The sequence below is a fragment of the Strongylocentrotus purpuratus genome, unplaced genomic scaffold (assembly GCF_000002235.5).
Source record: "Strongylocentrotus purpuratus isolate Spur 01 unplaced genomic scaffold, Spur_5.0 spur5_scaffold_16, whole genome shotgun sequence".
Taxonomy (NCBI): domain Eukaryota; kingdom Metazoa; phylum Echinodermata; class Echinoidea; order Camarodonta; family Strongylocentrotidae; genus Strongylocentrotus; species Strongylocentrotus purpuratus.
Genome location: NW_022145601.1, coordinates 23807439 through 23821344, shown reverse-complemented (window position 1 = coordinate 23821344; position 13906 = coordinate 23807439). Strand labels below are relative to the sequence as shown.

Below are 13906 nucleotides of genomic sequence, written 5' to 3'. Positions count from 1 at the left end.
TATAAAGCACCTATCTTGTGAATTTTTGTTTTTGAACCAATGGGGTTCACAGTCTCGAAATCATCATAAAAACAGTGAATTTGGAGGGCATTCTCATCTTCATGGAAAAGAGGGGTTTTCTCAAATTGTGAACCATCACAATAATCTCTCATTACACCATCTGTGCTCTTATGGTCATGAGTAGCAAAATGCAATATATCTTTATTGCTTAAAAGCTGCTTCAAAGAATCTAAAATGGGAACGTAAACAAATGTATCTTCAATAGCAATCTGTTCATACTGCTTAGTTCTTTTATTGAGACGACTATCATATCGGATGCCTAACTTGATTTCTTGTGGTTCAACAAGTCCAATTGATTCACAATACTTTGTCCGCTTATATTCTGAATTCAAATTTTCAAAGGGCTTTTCAAGCATAGCAAAATGTGTTTGAATCTCCTTATAAGCCTCGGATTCTATAGGCAGCTTATGTTTTAAGAAAGCAGCTGTAACGGCTGCCGATGCACTTTTTACTACATCACCTACAATCGCACTGGTTGTTTCTACTACATCATTTACAACTTTTCCAGAGTTTGCACTATTTGCTGAAAATTTTGAAATTACATTTACACACTGCCTGTTCAAGGTATCTACAGATAAAATGTCATCTTCATATACATCCTGATCTTCAACAATCTCATCATTATTAATATTGTATTCTTGAAGACTTTCAAGACTTTCTTCAGGAAAGTCACTCACTTTATCATTTTCATTAGACTGCTCTTTATTATCTGGAAAATCGGTTTTAAGGTGAGTCTGCAAATGTCCCCGAAATCCTCGAAAAGTATGAAATGTTCTCGCACAAGCTCCCTGCCCACAGGTCAATACTTCTTTACCATCTTCAATAACTCCATGTTTCAATCTCAAATGTTGAACCAATTTGGGTATTGCAAACTGTTTGTGGCATTTGAAGCAAATCATGGTGCTAACAATTTCGATCTAATTTCACGTACTCTTGGTGTTTCCCGGGACACTCCGATATCGATTTCAAAAATGGCAGTCTGGACAAAAGTCCAGAACTGCCGCAGAGACAAGCAGTACTGCAGGCCAAAGACAAAGTGGGTCTTGAAGAGTAAATCTACTGCTGCTTCGACCGTGCGTGCCGAACATGGAATGGCCTTGTGATCCACAATGATCATGTAGTTGGTGATTCGGGCCTTGGAATTGCCAATTGCCAGAAGGAACGGTTGACTCTTGGTCTCTTTTGTGTTGTCGAGGAATGCTTGAATACTCCCTCCTGTCTGTGTTGAAAACAAATTATTTGTATAGAATGTAACTAGCACTCAACGCATTTCAATACTCAACGCATTTCAATGAACAACATATTTCGATCAACATTTTTAAAAGACAGCCTTACATGTAGTACTGGGGGAAATTGTGTTTTTACAAAAGGGTTATTGGACAATAATGTAGGACATAAAACCAAATCAAATTTACATCAAAGAAAAGAATTGGAATTGGTCCATCAAATGATATAACATCAAAATATCAGATGATATTTTTTGTAATGAAATACAATTTTTCTTACCCTGTAGAGGGGTAAAAATGCAAGTACTTTCAAAGCTTGTTTTATGTATATGATTAAAAAGGGTCTTTCTAATGTGGTCAAGACATTTCAACTTCCACAAAAGGAGTACGAAAAATAAAGATACTGCAATTTCTGCACTATTATTAACTTGCAGCAAATTTGTGGCATGAAATATTCCTTTTCATTTATTGATTCTCCATGTAGGGCTGTGAAAATCAAAGGCAACATGCCTGATATATCACACAAGTTGTTACTATGTTTTCATACACAACATGTTCCTAGTATTTGTTTGCAAATCTTGATGTCTACTGTTCTAGTTTATTTTACTCCGACCAATTTCAAGGCGGGTGAAGTTTTTGAATAGGCCTAAATTTCTCGAGCACCTTCTCTGTCCAAATCAGTCTAAGCCTCTTCATGTAAGAGATCATAAACCAATATAATTGTTCTCTTTGAACACACATCACGATGCTTTCTGAAACTTTTTTTTTAATGCAGCAAGAATGTGTTTTATGTGACAGGGTATTACCGGTACTTAATATTTACAGTTCTCTTTCGTAATGAAAAGCTAAATACCTTCTGAAATTGAATAACCCTCGAGAGAGCTGAAGAAATGGACACTTTTGCTGACGCAGCTTTGGACTTCCCTTGGCTTGCAGGAGGCAATAGGCACAAGAGGAGGAGGATAGCAGATGTGCTGGAATTCCATCCTGTGCATTACAAAATGAAAATGGTTATTATTAAACAGGCTTACATGTTGATCAAGGTGAAAAATAGAAGTTAAATGTACCAAAATAATTACAAACTGACCTGCTAAAATTTGAATCAAAATAGCCTGTAACAAGAAACTATTATAAGAAATAAGTATATAGTCGAGGACTTATCAATATTATAGCCAAAGCATGCAAGTGGCTGTTAATGCAGTTTAGGGGTACTAAACCAAAAATCCAATTGATGCCAGCTTGGCACCCTTGGAGAAATTTTACTGACACTTATAGCAACGCCTTCTTCTTCTTTCTTATGAGAATTTATACAAAGGGGGATGGGAAAAAAGAAATCAATAGGAAAATAATAAACGGGATATTTATGCATGGGAGAAGGCAACATTCATGGCAAAGCACCTAACCTAGATTGTTCTCTGTTGACACATATATAACAAACTCTTTAGTAGCATAAGTTCATGTTTTTTTTTTTACAATTTTTTTCTTGTTCTACTGAATTTAACATGCTTCTACCCAATTTGACATCCTTTTCATGATTAAATCACAAAAATTGCATCAATACTGGAATCAAATGTTGCAATTAACAATTTATCAAATATGTCCCCTATGGGCCACCATATTTTTCAAAGTTAACTAATGAAGAAAAACAAAAATATCATGATTTTCTGAATTCTAAAGCATTTATCTTCAAATAAAGACAGAGTAAACACAAGCAAGCTGCTAATATGTAAATGCAGGGTCCTGTGGGGTCGATTCAAGTTCATATTATAAGATAATAAGCCATGCATATCATATCTGAGGAAGAAAAATAACAAAGTGAACATATAAACATGATGCTTTGTTTCAAAACAGAAGCTCATTCTATTTCAAAAGTAATGATTGGCAATGTGATAATCCTTATAAAGATTCCACAATGGGCCATGCAACAAACTTTTTTCTTCATAATTATATAAATTTCTTCTTCATAATTATATAATTAATATAATAAAAGAATTATGGAGAGCATGTTCCAACTACAAATAACTTTGCCAAGTGGGCATGTAATGTAATTTTTTGTAATTCTCATTGCAACAAGAGTCCACATTATTTGAGATGCCCAATAACCCTACTGTATCCCAGCCTTCCAGATAAATATAATTTGTTGGAGGAGTTGACAAAAAAAAGGGGGGGGGGGGGAATTGTTTTAATTGGGATGGGTCATTTTTTGTGATTTCAGCATACTTGTCCCTTAATATACATTTTTAATGAGACTGCAAGCTCTTTGGTGGAATTCTCAATGGTGGTTTAAGACCAAGGTCTAAACTTGGTTCAAAACCATGGATTGGATTAGATTTGCATGTATTCTAAAACTTGTCCAATGAACATGCTTGTGTGAAGCACATATATGCTCAAATTTAAACTAACCTATCAATGGTTTATCCATGGTCTCAAATAAACCACCATCAAGAATTCCACCCTTTATGACATCGGAGGGTGCATTCAAGGGAATGTGCAAAAATACCTTCTTTATTTTGATCAGAACTGTCATAAGATGACAGAAGCTCCATCACTGTCAAGTTTCCTTTCTGCTTCAGAAGTTGTCTTGCAAGTGTAACAACCTTGGGCTTCAACTCGGGCCATTTGGTCAGGAAACGCGAGTGATTTTCAGGAAAAAGTTTCCGAAAATCTACCTCAATCTGCAAGAATACATGTAAAAGGAAAACGGGGAAAAGAGAGAAAAAATAAACTATGCATAATTTTACAGTACAGATACCCCAGTTAGACTAAATCAGCAATATAATAAGGTACCGTCAAAGCTCAGACCCCCATATATACACACCCCAGATCCAGGAAAAGGGGATTCTTCAAATATTTATCTGAATAGCAACCACTAAGAAGTACTTTTGAAGGTCTCTCTACACAAAATCCATACATGAATGAAACTTGCTGGACCTTTGAAATAGATTAGATTTGCTAGATATCACTCATGTTGATGCTCACTGTCCAAAGGTACATGACAACCAGTAATGGTGATTGTTCACCAACAGACAGTCACATGCGGTAAATACAGATACAGATTGAAGGATAAAACTGGCAGAATCTTCGGACTGATATTTTCAAAATCTCAAACATATATAATAAAACAGAGAAATATGAATTTGATGCCTCAGTGCCAAGTAATAATTCTGATGCTTTAATTCCCATACACATAATTTTGTTGCCTTAGGCCTGAGAGGCTAAATCAAGAATTAGGAGTAAATTTTTTTGTAACACTTACCAAACCTGGAACAGTTTCAAAAGGAAACTGTTCCAAAATATCCGATGCGGAGCGTCCGTCCCTGACCATATGCTGTCTAACAGGAAAAGTGGATTTCATCTTTTCAACAACCAGGGTAGAATCACGTTCTAATGTTGGACAGTGTCGTAACCAGTTGAGGTCTTCATCATAGGTGCAGCCTGGAGCAGATTCTTGGTCACCTTCTCGGACCTTCCCAGGACCACCATCTCTGCTTGATGGCTTGGGTAATGGGTTGGATGTCTTCTCCTCTGTTGTGCGGTTAACATTTTTTATTCTAGCAGCCAGGAATCCCGTGTTACTTCTTGCATCAAAATAAGCTTCCTAAAGTGAAAGAACGAGATGAATCTTTGACCGCGTGGTTGAAAATGTATGTATAAGCTTTTTGTTGATAATATTAACCTTGAAATGATGCACAAAATGATGTGATGAGAAATTGTAGTTTTCAAAGAAATTTTAGCAAAGTAGCATTAGTGTCATATAATGCAAGCATCTTGACTTTGATACAAGGAAGCAGCCATCACTCTGCCCCACTTCAAGAAAAAAAGAGTTTTGAGTGGTTGTGAAGGAGAGTAGAATGGTATCATACATTTCTTATTGGATATTGTGCCAAAGATGGTGGAGTGTGACCTACACAAGATAAAATTTAAAAAAAAAATTCTTCTCAGAATATAATTTAGAGAGATTTTGAGGGTATTTTTATCTTATCAGAGTATCATAAGTTTTCTTTTGATTAATGGAATGCAATACCTTCTTATCAGAGAGGACCATGCAGGGCCCATATTCAATTAAATACTTCAGTCAGAAAAATAAATATTTTTTCTTAGATTTTTGCTCGGATAAAATACTTTGCAGATTTTGGTATTCAATTCATAAATTTGGCTAAGTATTTTACTTTAAATTTAAGACACCTCTAGAGGAGACTTAAGCCAAAGCATTTACAAATTTAACTGGTAGATGAAGGCTTACATGTATGTGCGCAGTCACTCTCAGCTGCGGAGAATTATGAAGTAGCGCATTTTTGGTGCAATGTGTTGATTGCGCATCATTTGGTCACAAAATCGTGATGTCACAATGCCTCTCAATAAGTATTTTACTTAAATTTTGACTTACTAAAGTAAAATGCTAAGAACTGAAATGAATACAAAATAAGTAAATACCTTAGCCAAAATACTTAGTAAAAAAACTTACTTAGTCAAAGTATTTATTTGAATATGGGCCCAGATTATAATACTTACATGACCTGTGCTAGTAAACGGATCCTTGAGTCTTGGAAACAGATTCACTATCCCCATGGCATATTTGGTTTTCATAGCTGCTTTTGGATGTTTGCTGTGAAATAAGAAAGCACATCTCCTGTATGAGAATTACAGTCATATGGACTCATGACTGGCTCTATTAAAACAGAACTTAGTATGTTGATAACAAGTAGCATACCCCTAGTGGTCTCGTCTGCATCATATAATTTGCTATAGTTTAGTATTTTTTTATTACTTTAAAATCTCAAAATATCACATGGTTAGTTCATAATACATTTATAAAGTGAGGCCTCATGACGATGAGGCCGCTAACATCTACGGCATTAATCTATTTTAACGTAATGACCCAAAAATGTCACTCACAAGACTGGTAATACCTGATAACCATCATGTGCAAATCACATTTAAAACTAGATGAATCTTCGACCACGCACGGTCAAAATTTAAGCCTCTGCCATCATGCGATCAGAAAGATATTATTGCTTGTTCCATGCCATTGGAAATCCGAAACATTTTGGGTGATTTTACAAATTTTGGGCACTATGAACTTTGACCCCGTGAACCCAAAATCTTCTTCCTCCCATGCTAATACATAATTGAGCTAGGTTTGAAAGAAATTAGTTCAATTTGTCTGAAGTTATAGCAATATCGAGCTTTTTTTCGGGTAATTTTTTACAATTTTTGTTTGGCCCTGTGACCTTTGCCCTTTGACCCCCTAAACCCCAAATCTAATCAGTTCATCCTCACATGTATATAAATACTTGTGTCAAGTTTGGTAAAAATCCGTCCAGTAGTTCTGAAGTTATCGTGGTAACAAGTTTCCGACGGACGGACGCACGGACGGACACACGGACGCACGGACGGAAGGACGGACGGACAACCCCGAAAACATAATGCCTCCGGCACCACCTGACGGTGGCGGAGGCATAAAAAATGAATATTTTGAAAAATGATTTTGAAGAGACAACAAATTCCTTTAAAGTTGACCATGTTACCTCAGTTTCTTTTCACATAATTGGTAGTACCTGATAATTATTATGTGCATTTACACAATCATAAAAGAAAATTTGCTGGCACTTACCCATAGTGTTCTTGCATGTGGGCTACCAAAAGGTTAATCATCTGCCGTCTAGTTTTATCTTGAAGTGCTCCAGTCAATTCATACTCTCGGAGAATGGCATCACCTCTGTGCCGCAAAATTTCTTGTACAAACTGCAAACAGGTAAATCATCCCATTAAGTCATAAATAAACATATTGAGTTTATAATGCACTTTCAGGCACTTTAATTCATACTGACCTTTCTAAGGGCACGAAATTTTATGAATGACTATGAATTTATATAGGTACATTATGATATTAAAATTGATATATGGCCAATAATCATAAATTCTAAATAATAATATATTTATTTATAGAGCTTGAAATAGTTTAAATATTGTTAAATACACACTCCCACAAACACCCCAAACACACATATGCACACACGCACATACACACACACGAGGGGACACATGAGGCTACAGGTAAATTTGTGTTTATTGTAATGCGAGTTCCTTCTACTTAATATAGACATGCAAGCCCAATGCCATGGGGAGACCGTCTAAAGTGCCCTGAACAGTGTTCATTACTTTCATATCCACAAACAATACAGCAGGAAACTATTCTATGTTTGGGATCATCATGAACACTACAATAAAGGTTATGTAACAATCGATGCATCTCATCTTCAACTTTTTAATTTTGATATTAGTCCTTTTCCTTGATACCCTCAGAGGTCTATATGGAACCAGATCATGAGATGTATTATTCGATGATTATTTACCTCATTTCTCTTTCCCATTTCTAAAACATTTCATAAAATTTGGCAATTCAATTTAAACCTCTAGACATAATATCATTTGTTTGAAATCATACCACCCATTGGAAGAAAATGAAACTGTAAAAGTTTATGGAAAACTTATGACAGATGACGAAGCAAAAAAGATGGCCAATATCTTACAGGAGTCGTCAGCTTAGATGTACCAAAAAAGAAATCAAATTAGTTGCCTAATGTTAACCTATACCATTACAAAAACCTTACTACAGGAAATATTAATTTACAATGTTAGTTCTAACTACACTAGATGTATTTTTTTTCTCCCAATATCATTTTCAATTTTAAATAATATGAAATCCGTATAGGTGATGAGTCCCTTATATTATGTTGATTATGATAGCTGAGATTGAAATGAAGCAAACAATTTTTTCTTAACCTTACCTCACAAGAGTTGTCAGTGATTGCACCTGATTCACTGAGGGCATTTAATCGTGGCCTCTTTCTACTGGAGCAAAAACTTGAATCAGATTCTGAGCTACTCAGGGAAGAGGAGCTGGTATCCACCTTGATAGTGTCTGCACTTGTGATGCTATGTACATCTGAACCTTTAATAAAGAAAAAAAGATATAAAGCCATGAGCACTGTTAAAAAACAATGAATACTGGCATCTTAAACTTTGGTAGAATTGAATACAGTTGGGCCTCCTTTATCCCCACACTTGGGATCAGCACTAACATGCATAAGGGAATCCTATATTCAAAACATGCAGTTGCCGAGTTTGAATGAATGCATGTTTCTGATCATGAAAAATTGAATTGAATGTGTAATAACAATGTTGGGAATAATGTATATAAGTAACCCAAATAGTTTGCGATATTACGAGTATGCTTGAAATCTTTGTTGGTTCCGCTAATTATTTGAGTAAAATAGGCAAATTCTCAAGTGATCTGGATAAAGGAGACTGGATAAGGGAGGTCCAACTGCATATAAATTTCTATTAGTCTAAAACCATCAGAAACCAGCTAAGTTATATTGGTCTGACACATTTGTTAATTTTATAATACTTGAGCATTTTTTAATGGACAATTTGTTAATTGATGCATTCATTCATGTCTAAGTGAATTATAATACTAGCATTTAGAAATGTTCAATTACTTTTCCATTGGACTGTTCCCAATGAAACCAATAGGTCTGTCCAATATAATCCAACAGAATTCTTTCATGATGGTTTTCTATAAGTATAAGACTAACAGAAAGAAATTGTTGGATTCCTATTATTGGATCAGCAAAAATTTTCTGATGGATTTCTAATGGACCAACAGAAGTATGTGTTGGATTTCTATTGGAGCAATATAACCTTTCTGCTGGTTTCTATGGGTCCTTTATTTCCCTTTCCCTATTGAAACCATTAAACTTATTGGTTTCTATGGGTCCAATAGCCCTCACCTCGTGCTATCACACAAAGCAAACAGAATCAAAATCAGATGAGAAATGGCATAGGAGTGGCCTTTTGTAGGATTTTGAAGCAAAAGGTCAAAGATCATACACAGACACGCACAGAAACACACAAGTATGGCGCCCGTTTCACAGTCCCCTCCTCAAATTTGTTCGGTGGGGTCACAATTTAAATTAAAGACATTTTTTTTTTAAATGCAAGTTTGCATTGTTAAAAAATTCAATTTGTAAGAATCTGTAATTTTTATAATCTTTAGACTTCGAATTTAGATCATTGACCGCCCACAAATCACGGCTCTTGTGGCAAGGTTACGTCATCAAAAAAGGGTAGGTTTTTTTTTCCTCCACCAAGTTTTGAGACCTGTGCCTGTAATTTGAACTGCACATTCATTTATTGCTTATGAAAAGCAAAATGTTAATTCCCTAGACTCTATACAGCATACAAGCCTACACTGTACCTGCTACCAGACGAACGCTGACTCATTTTAACATGCATGCACATACAATGATCAGTGGCGGATCCAGCAGGGGGCGCACCCGGCATGTGCCCCCTCTATATTTTGAGAATTACCTCGTGAACATACACATTACTAAGGTTAAATTGTGATCTGCGCCCCCTCTTTATTTTTAATATGCTCTTTGCACCCCTCTAACTCTATTTTAAAATCCTGAATCCGCTACTGATGATATCACATTTAGCAGGGATTTGCAATTTTGTATTATAATGCACTTTATCCAAAACTTACCAGACCATTCTTCATCTTCTTTTAGCACCATGAGGCTGACTGTGGGATTGCTGGTCACCACATCTCCTAGTACGTCATCGTCTATACCAAACCCTTCTTGTTCATCCACAAGTACGAGATCTTCCCCATCCCTTATGTGGAATTTTCTTCTGACTGTAGGAGAGATTAAATAAATGAGAATAAATATCACAGTGCACTTTTCAGTTTCTTACAGATTGATGGCTCAGTCATAATAAACGAATGCTGCAAAAACTGCTGCTACAAGCCCAACTGTGCTATAGTATACAAATAACGCACGTCCCAGAGTGCAATAGCGGTGAATGCAGTACGCGCGAGGTTTCTTTATATTGGTGCCGCTCTGTGCAACAAGCCGCTTGCGGCGAGTTGACAGTGCGAACCATCTGAAGAAACCGAGCGAACACTGCATTTACGTTTCGCACAACAGGGTCAAGTGCGTTATTTGTTTTATAAAATAGCGACACAAACAGCAACAAACAAAAGTTTAGATCTTAAGTATACGAGAGTTCGATCTAGATCTAGAGTTATGTTGGTTCTAGAAATAAAATGAGGGTCTAAGACCTTGCAGGCTTACCAAAAAGTCTACAGGATTCATTGTTTGATTAAAAATAAAATGCATAGGGTGTCTAGAGACGAGTCTACATCAGACAGCTGAAATTCCTGGCTTCATTATAAAATCCAAAAGTCAAAACGGGTCTAAATCCAAGGCAAAAGTAAAACAAAAATTTGCTTTCTAATAATACCCCGCTCTAGCTAGAGCTAACGCGTACGCTGCGCTGGGGATCATGGTGGATCTTGGAGCGTACAATATTAGCTACGCGTAGCCTATAGCCTACAATGCACTCGAGGGAGCGTACTAGTACTACGCGTACGCGCGCGCACTGGATCCCCATGGTCACGCGTACGCACCGTGCAATATAACTTTTTACTGCGCTTTTTCTGCACTCATTTCTGCAAAATCGTGCTTGCATCAAAAATTTGTCAATGCCATGTGACGCGTATTGACCAATCACGATGCTTAAAATACTAGGCTAGATCTAGAGCCATTTTATAATACACCCTAAAACTGTTAAATGGGACATCAAGCTCAACCGGGGGTGGAGTTTGGACTGTTGTGTGCGCTACAAATAGTCTAGATCTAGATCTAGATCTAGAGATTGAATTTCCATGTTTATTATTTTTGCATTTTTTTTATTACATGAATGGGGTAGATCTAGTCTAGATCTAACGTTAGATCTATCTAGATCTAGATATCTAGGCCTAATGTCAATGCAGATCTAACGTTAGAACTCTAGATCTAACTGTTAGGCCTAGAAATCTAGAGTCTAGATCTAGTCTAGACTTCTAGATCTAGATCTAGATCTAGCCTAGACCTGATATTTTTGCAAAAACCCAGGATTAGGCCCTAGACTAGGTCTAACGTTAGATCTACTGATTTTTCCTTTACATTTTGAAACAAATATGTATTAAATAACAATATATAGACCTAGATCTATCATGAATGTTTGCCCTTTGGAGTATTTATCAATGATAATTTTTCAGAAATCCATAAAATATTAAATGGCATCATGCTGACCGGATACCCAACCCGGCCGGACAGCCAAAGCATAGTAGTAGGCCTAGACCTCTAGGCCTGGGCTACCCAACGACAGGCGCGGCTAGCGCCAGCTGACGAACACGTAATACTATAGGCTAGATCTATAAAAGTTTATAACAAACAAGAACCATGTACACTTACTGAGTTCAAAGAATCCTACTGTGTCTTCTGGATCTATAGGCAGGTATTTTCTAATACTTCGATCCGCTGAACAGACCCTGACGCTTAATGGCATGGTTGCATGCACTTCGATCACTTCACATCTAGAATCTAGGCCTAATTTGAAGAATTACTACTCCAGAATCAAGACTTCAAGTCAGTGCCAGTGAAATTCTCTAGCCACATGCTCTCGTCTAGCTGTGCGCGCGCAGCTGCAGAGGCGCATATCGGATCATATGACAACTTTCGTCCAATGATTTTCGTCGAATTCTCTAGCTTATGCGCATGTGCGATTTTATAACACCAAATATGACACCATCAGCCTGTAATTGAATATTTTCACACCGTTGGTGTTATTTTTCGCCAATCGGACATGAAATGAACACCAAGGGTGTTGATATTTTTCTATTCCATGCTGGTGTTGAATATTTAACACCCTGGTTTTTGCAGTGTATGATTATTCTCTTTGTTTTTTTTTTTAATATTAAAAAAAATTGTGTTTACTTCATACACGACATAACTTCTTATCTTCACTATTATTATGAGATATATGCCTCTTTGTCGACGGATAACTGAACTATACACTATTACACTTACCACCTATAACCGTTATAAACCTGGGGCAATTTATACCTTTATTATCCACATTACCTCCTTATCCAAACTCCAACAACTACTTCGACGACATCTAATAATGATGATTAGGGATAATCATCTTTGCGCTCACTCAAAAGGGGTAATCTTCTTATGTGGTATTTTACTGCTGGGATTATTTCCCAGAATTGTGTGCTATGAATTAGAGTAGACTTACCAGCACTTGACACTTATGCGGCTTCAGACAGTATTGTGATTTATTTATTTTTTATTTTTTTATTTTTTTATTTATTTATTTATTTTTTTTTTTTTTTTGGGGGGGGGGTTCTTTTCAGCTTTTAAAAATTTTAAAGGGCCGTTATAAATCAAATATACCATGAACTATTTTCGAGGTACAATAAAAATTATGGATTCTCTTCGATGAAAAGCATAGTACCTATTTTCTTCTGCGTCCCTCACAAAACACTTTGCCAGACACCTCAGGGAAATTATAATTTCAACTCTCTGTGACTGGAGGCTCTCACGGCGTAGTATATTATGATCGCTGTACAGGCATAACCATGTCCCCATTCTACAGAGAGGTCATGACTACTTGTTTAAATTTTAGTCATGGATTTTATGTATTTTGTACATGTATGTCGGGGACCCCACTGGAAATAAGTTCTCGGCCTTTCTGGGGTTATCCTGCTCAAGCTGACTTTATTGTGATATGTTTTTCACTTATATTATTGTACAGGCGCGTACGCAGGGGGGTTGGGGTTAAACCCCCCCCCCTTTAATTTTTTTATGTGTATGTTTTGTGTATGCTTTTTGTGAACCCCCCCCCCCTTTTTTTTAATCTTTTTAATTTAAAAAAAAAAAAAAAAAATGTATGCCAATGGCTGACCTAAAAAAGGTGACCTTACCCCCGCCCCCCAACGGAACAAAATGTTCAAATTACGAGACCAAAACAAAAAAGTGTCCTCTTCAACCCCCCCCCCCCCCCCGCTTATTCAGCGACTGGCTGAGTCGTTGCGATTTTTTTTTTGGACACCCAAAAAAAAAAGTGTCCGCTTACCCCCCCCCCCCCCCCCCCCCCCCACTGAGCGACTTTCAAATTTTCGGGAGCAAAATAATAAAGCTGAGTGGTTGCGAAATTTTGGGCCCAATTTTATCCCCCCCCCCCCCCCCCCCCCCCCCTTGAAAAAAATCCTGCGTACGCCACTGTTATTGTGTGTTGAAGGCTTGGCGAATAAAATCAATCAATCAATCAAAAGTCAACCTTAGTCATCTAATAGGGGGAAAACAATTACAAATTAAATGCAACAAGATAGAGGGTGTGTGGGTTAGAGAGGAGAGAGTTACAGACAAAGAGAGAGAGAGAGAGAGAGAGAAAGAGAGAAAGAGGGCGAGATCGAGAAGGAGTGTCTAAAAAAAACAGACACGTCACTGTCCATAATGTTTCCGCTCCCTCAGATTTAGTCAACGCAACGGTTCACCATTGTCCATGGGTTCACAAAGTAAGACCATAACCCCACCATGCATACACCATTGACCTACTACAGATGGACCCGTGCAACGACAATCCGGTGGCAAAGGCACTTGGCAAACGCGTGTTCGGTGGCAGATCAACCTTCATAACAGACTGCTTACACGCTTGCTCATGATGTAAATCAAACCAGGAATAAAAGTGTTCAGATTATTTTTGTTCTGGCTCCAGGC

The 13906-nt window shown here is 37.1% G+C and overlaps 1 protein-coding gene across 1 annotated transcript; it reads right to left on the bottom strand.

Annotated features, from left to right (window-relative positions):
• LOC105442105 lies at window positions 1–12064 on the bottom strand. Its single transcript, XM_030987088.1, has 9 exons — window positions 11594–12064; window positions 9838–9990; window positions 8078–8241; window positions 6901–7031; window positions 5799–5892; window positions 4543–4884; window positions 3787–3961; window positions 2140–2273; window positions 1–1279 (listed from the first exon to the last, which is right to left on the bottom strand). The coding sequence occupies exons 1-9, from the start codon at window positions 11685–11687 to the stop codon at window positions 956–958; spliced, it is 1611 nt and encodes a 536-aa protein (XP_030842948.1). The 5' UTR covers window positions 11688–12064; the 3' UTR covers window positions 1–955.
• Between the last annotated feature and the right edge of the window lie 1842 nt (window positions 12065–13906).

Excerpts from the sequence above, each read along its gene's own strand:
- LOC105442105 (XM_030987088.1), bottom strand. The coding sequence starts at position 11,687 with ATGCCATTAAGCGTCAGGGTCTGTTCAGCGGATCGAAGTATTAGAAAA. Across the intron at positions 9,991-11,593 it reads AGTAGGATTCTTTGAACTCA|TCAGAAGAAAATTCCACATA; the intron begins GTAAGTGTACAT and ends TCTCTCCTACAG. Across the intron at positions 5,893-6,900 it reads CACATGCAAGAACACTATGG|CAAACATCCAAAAGCAGCTA; the intron begins GTAAGTGCCAGC and ends CTTATTTCACAG.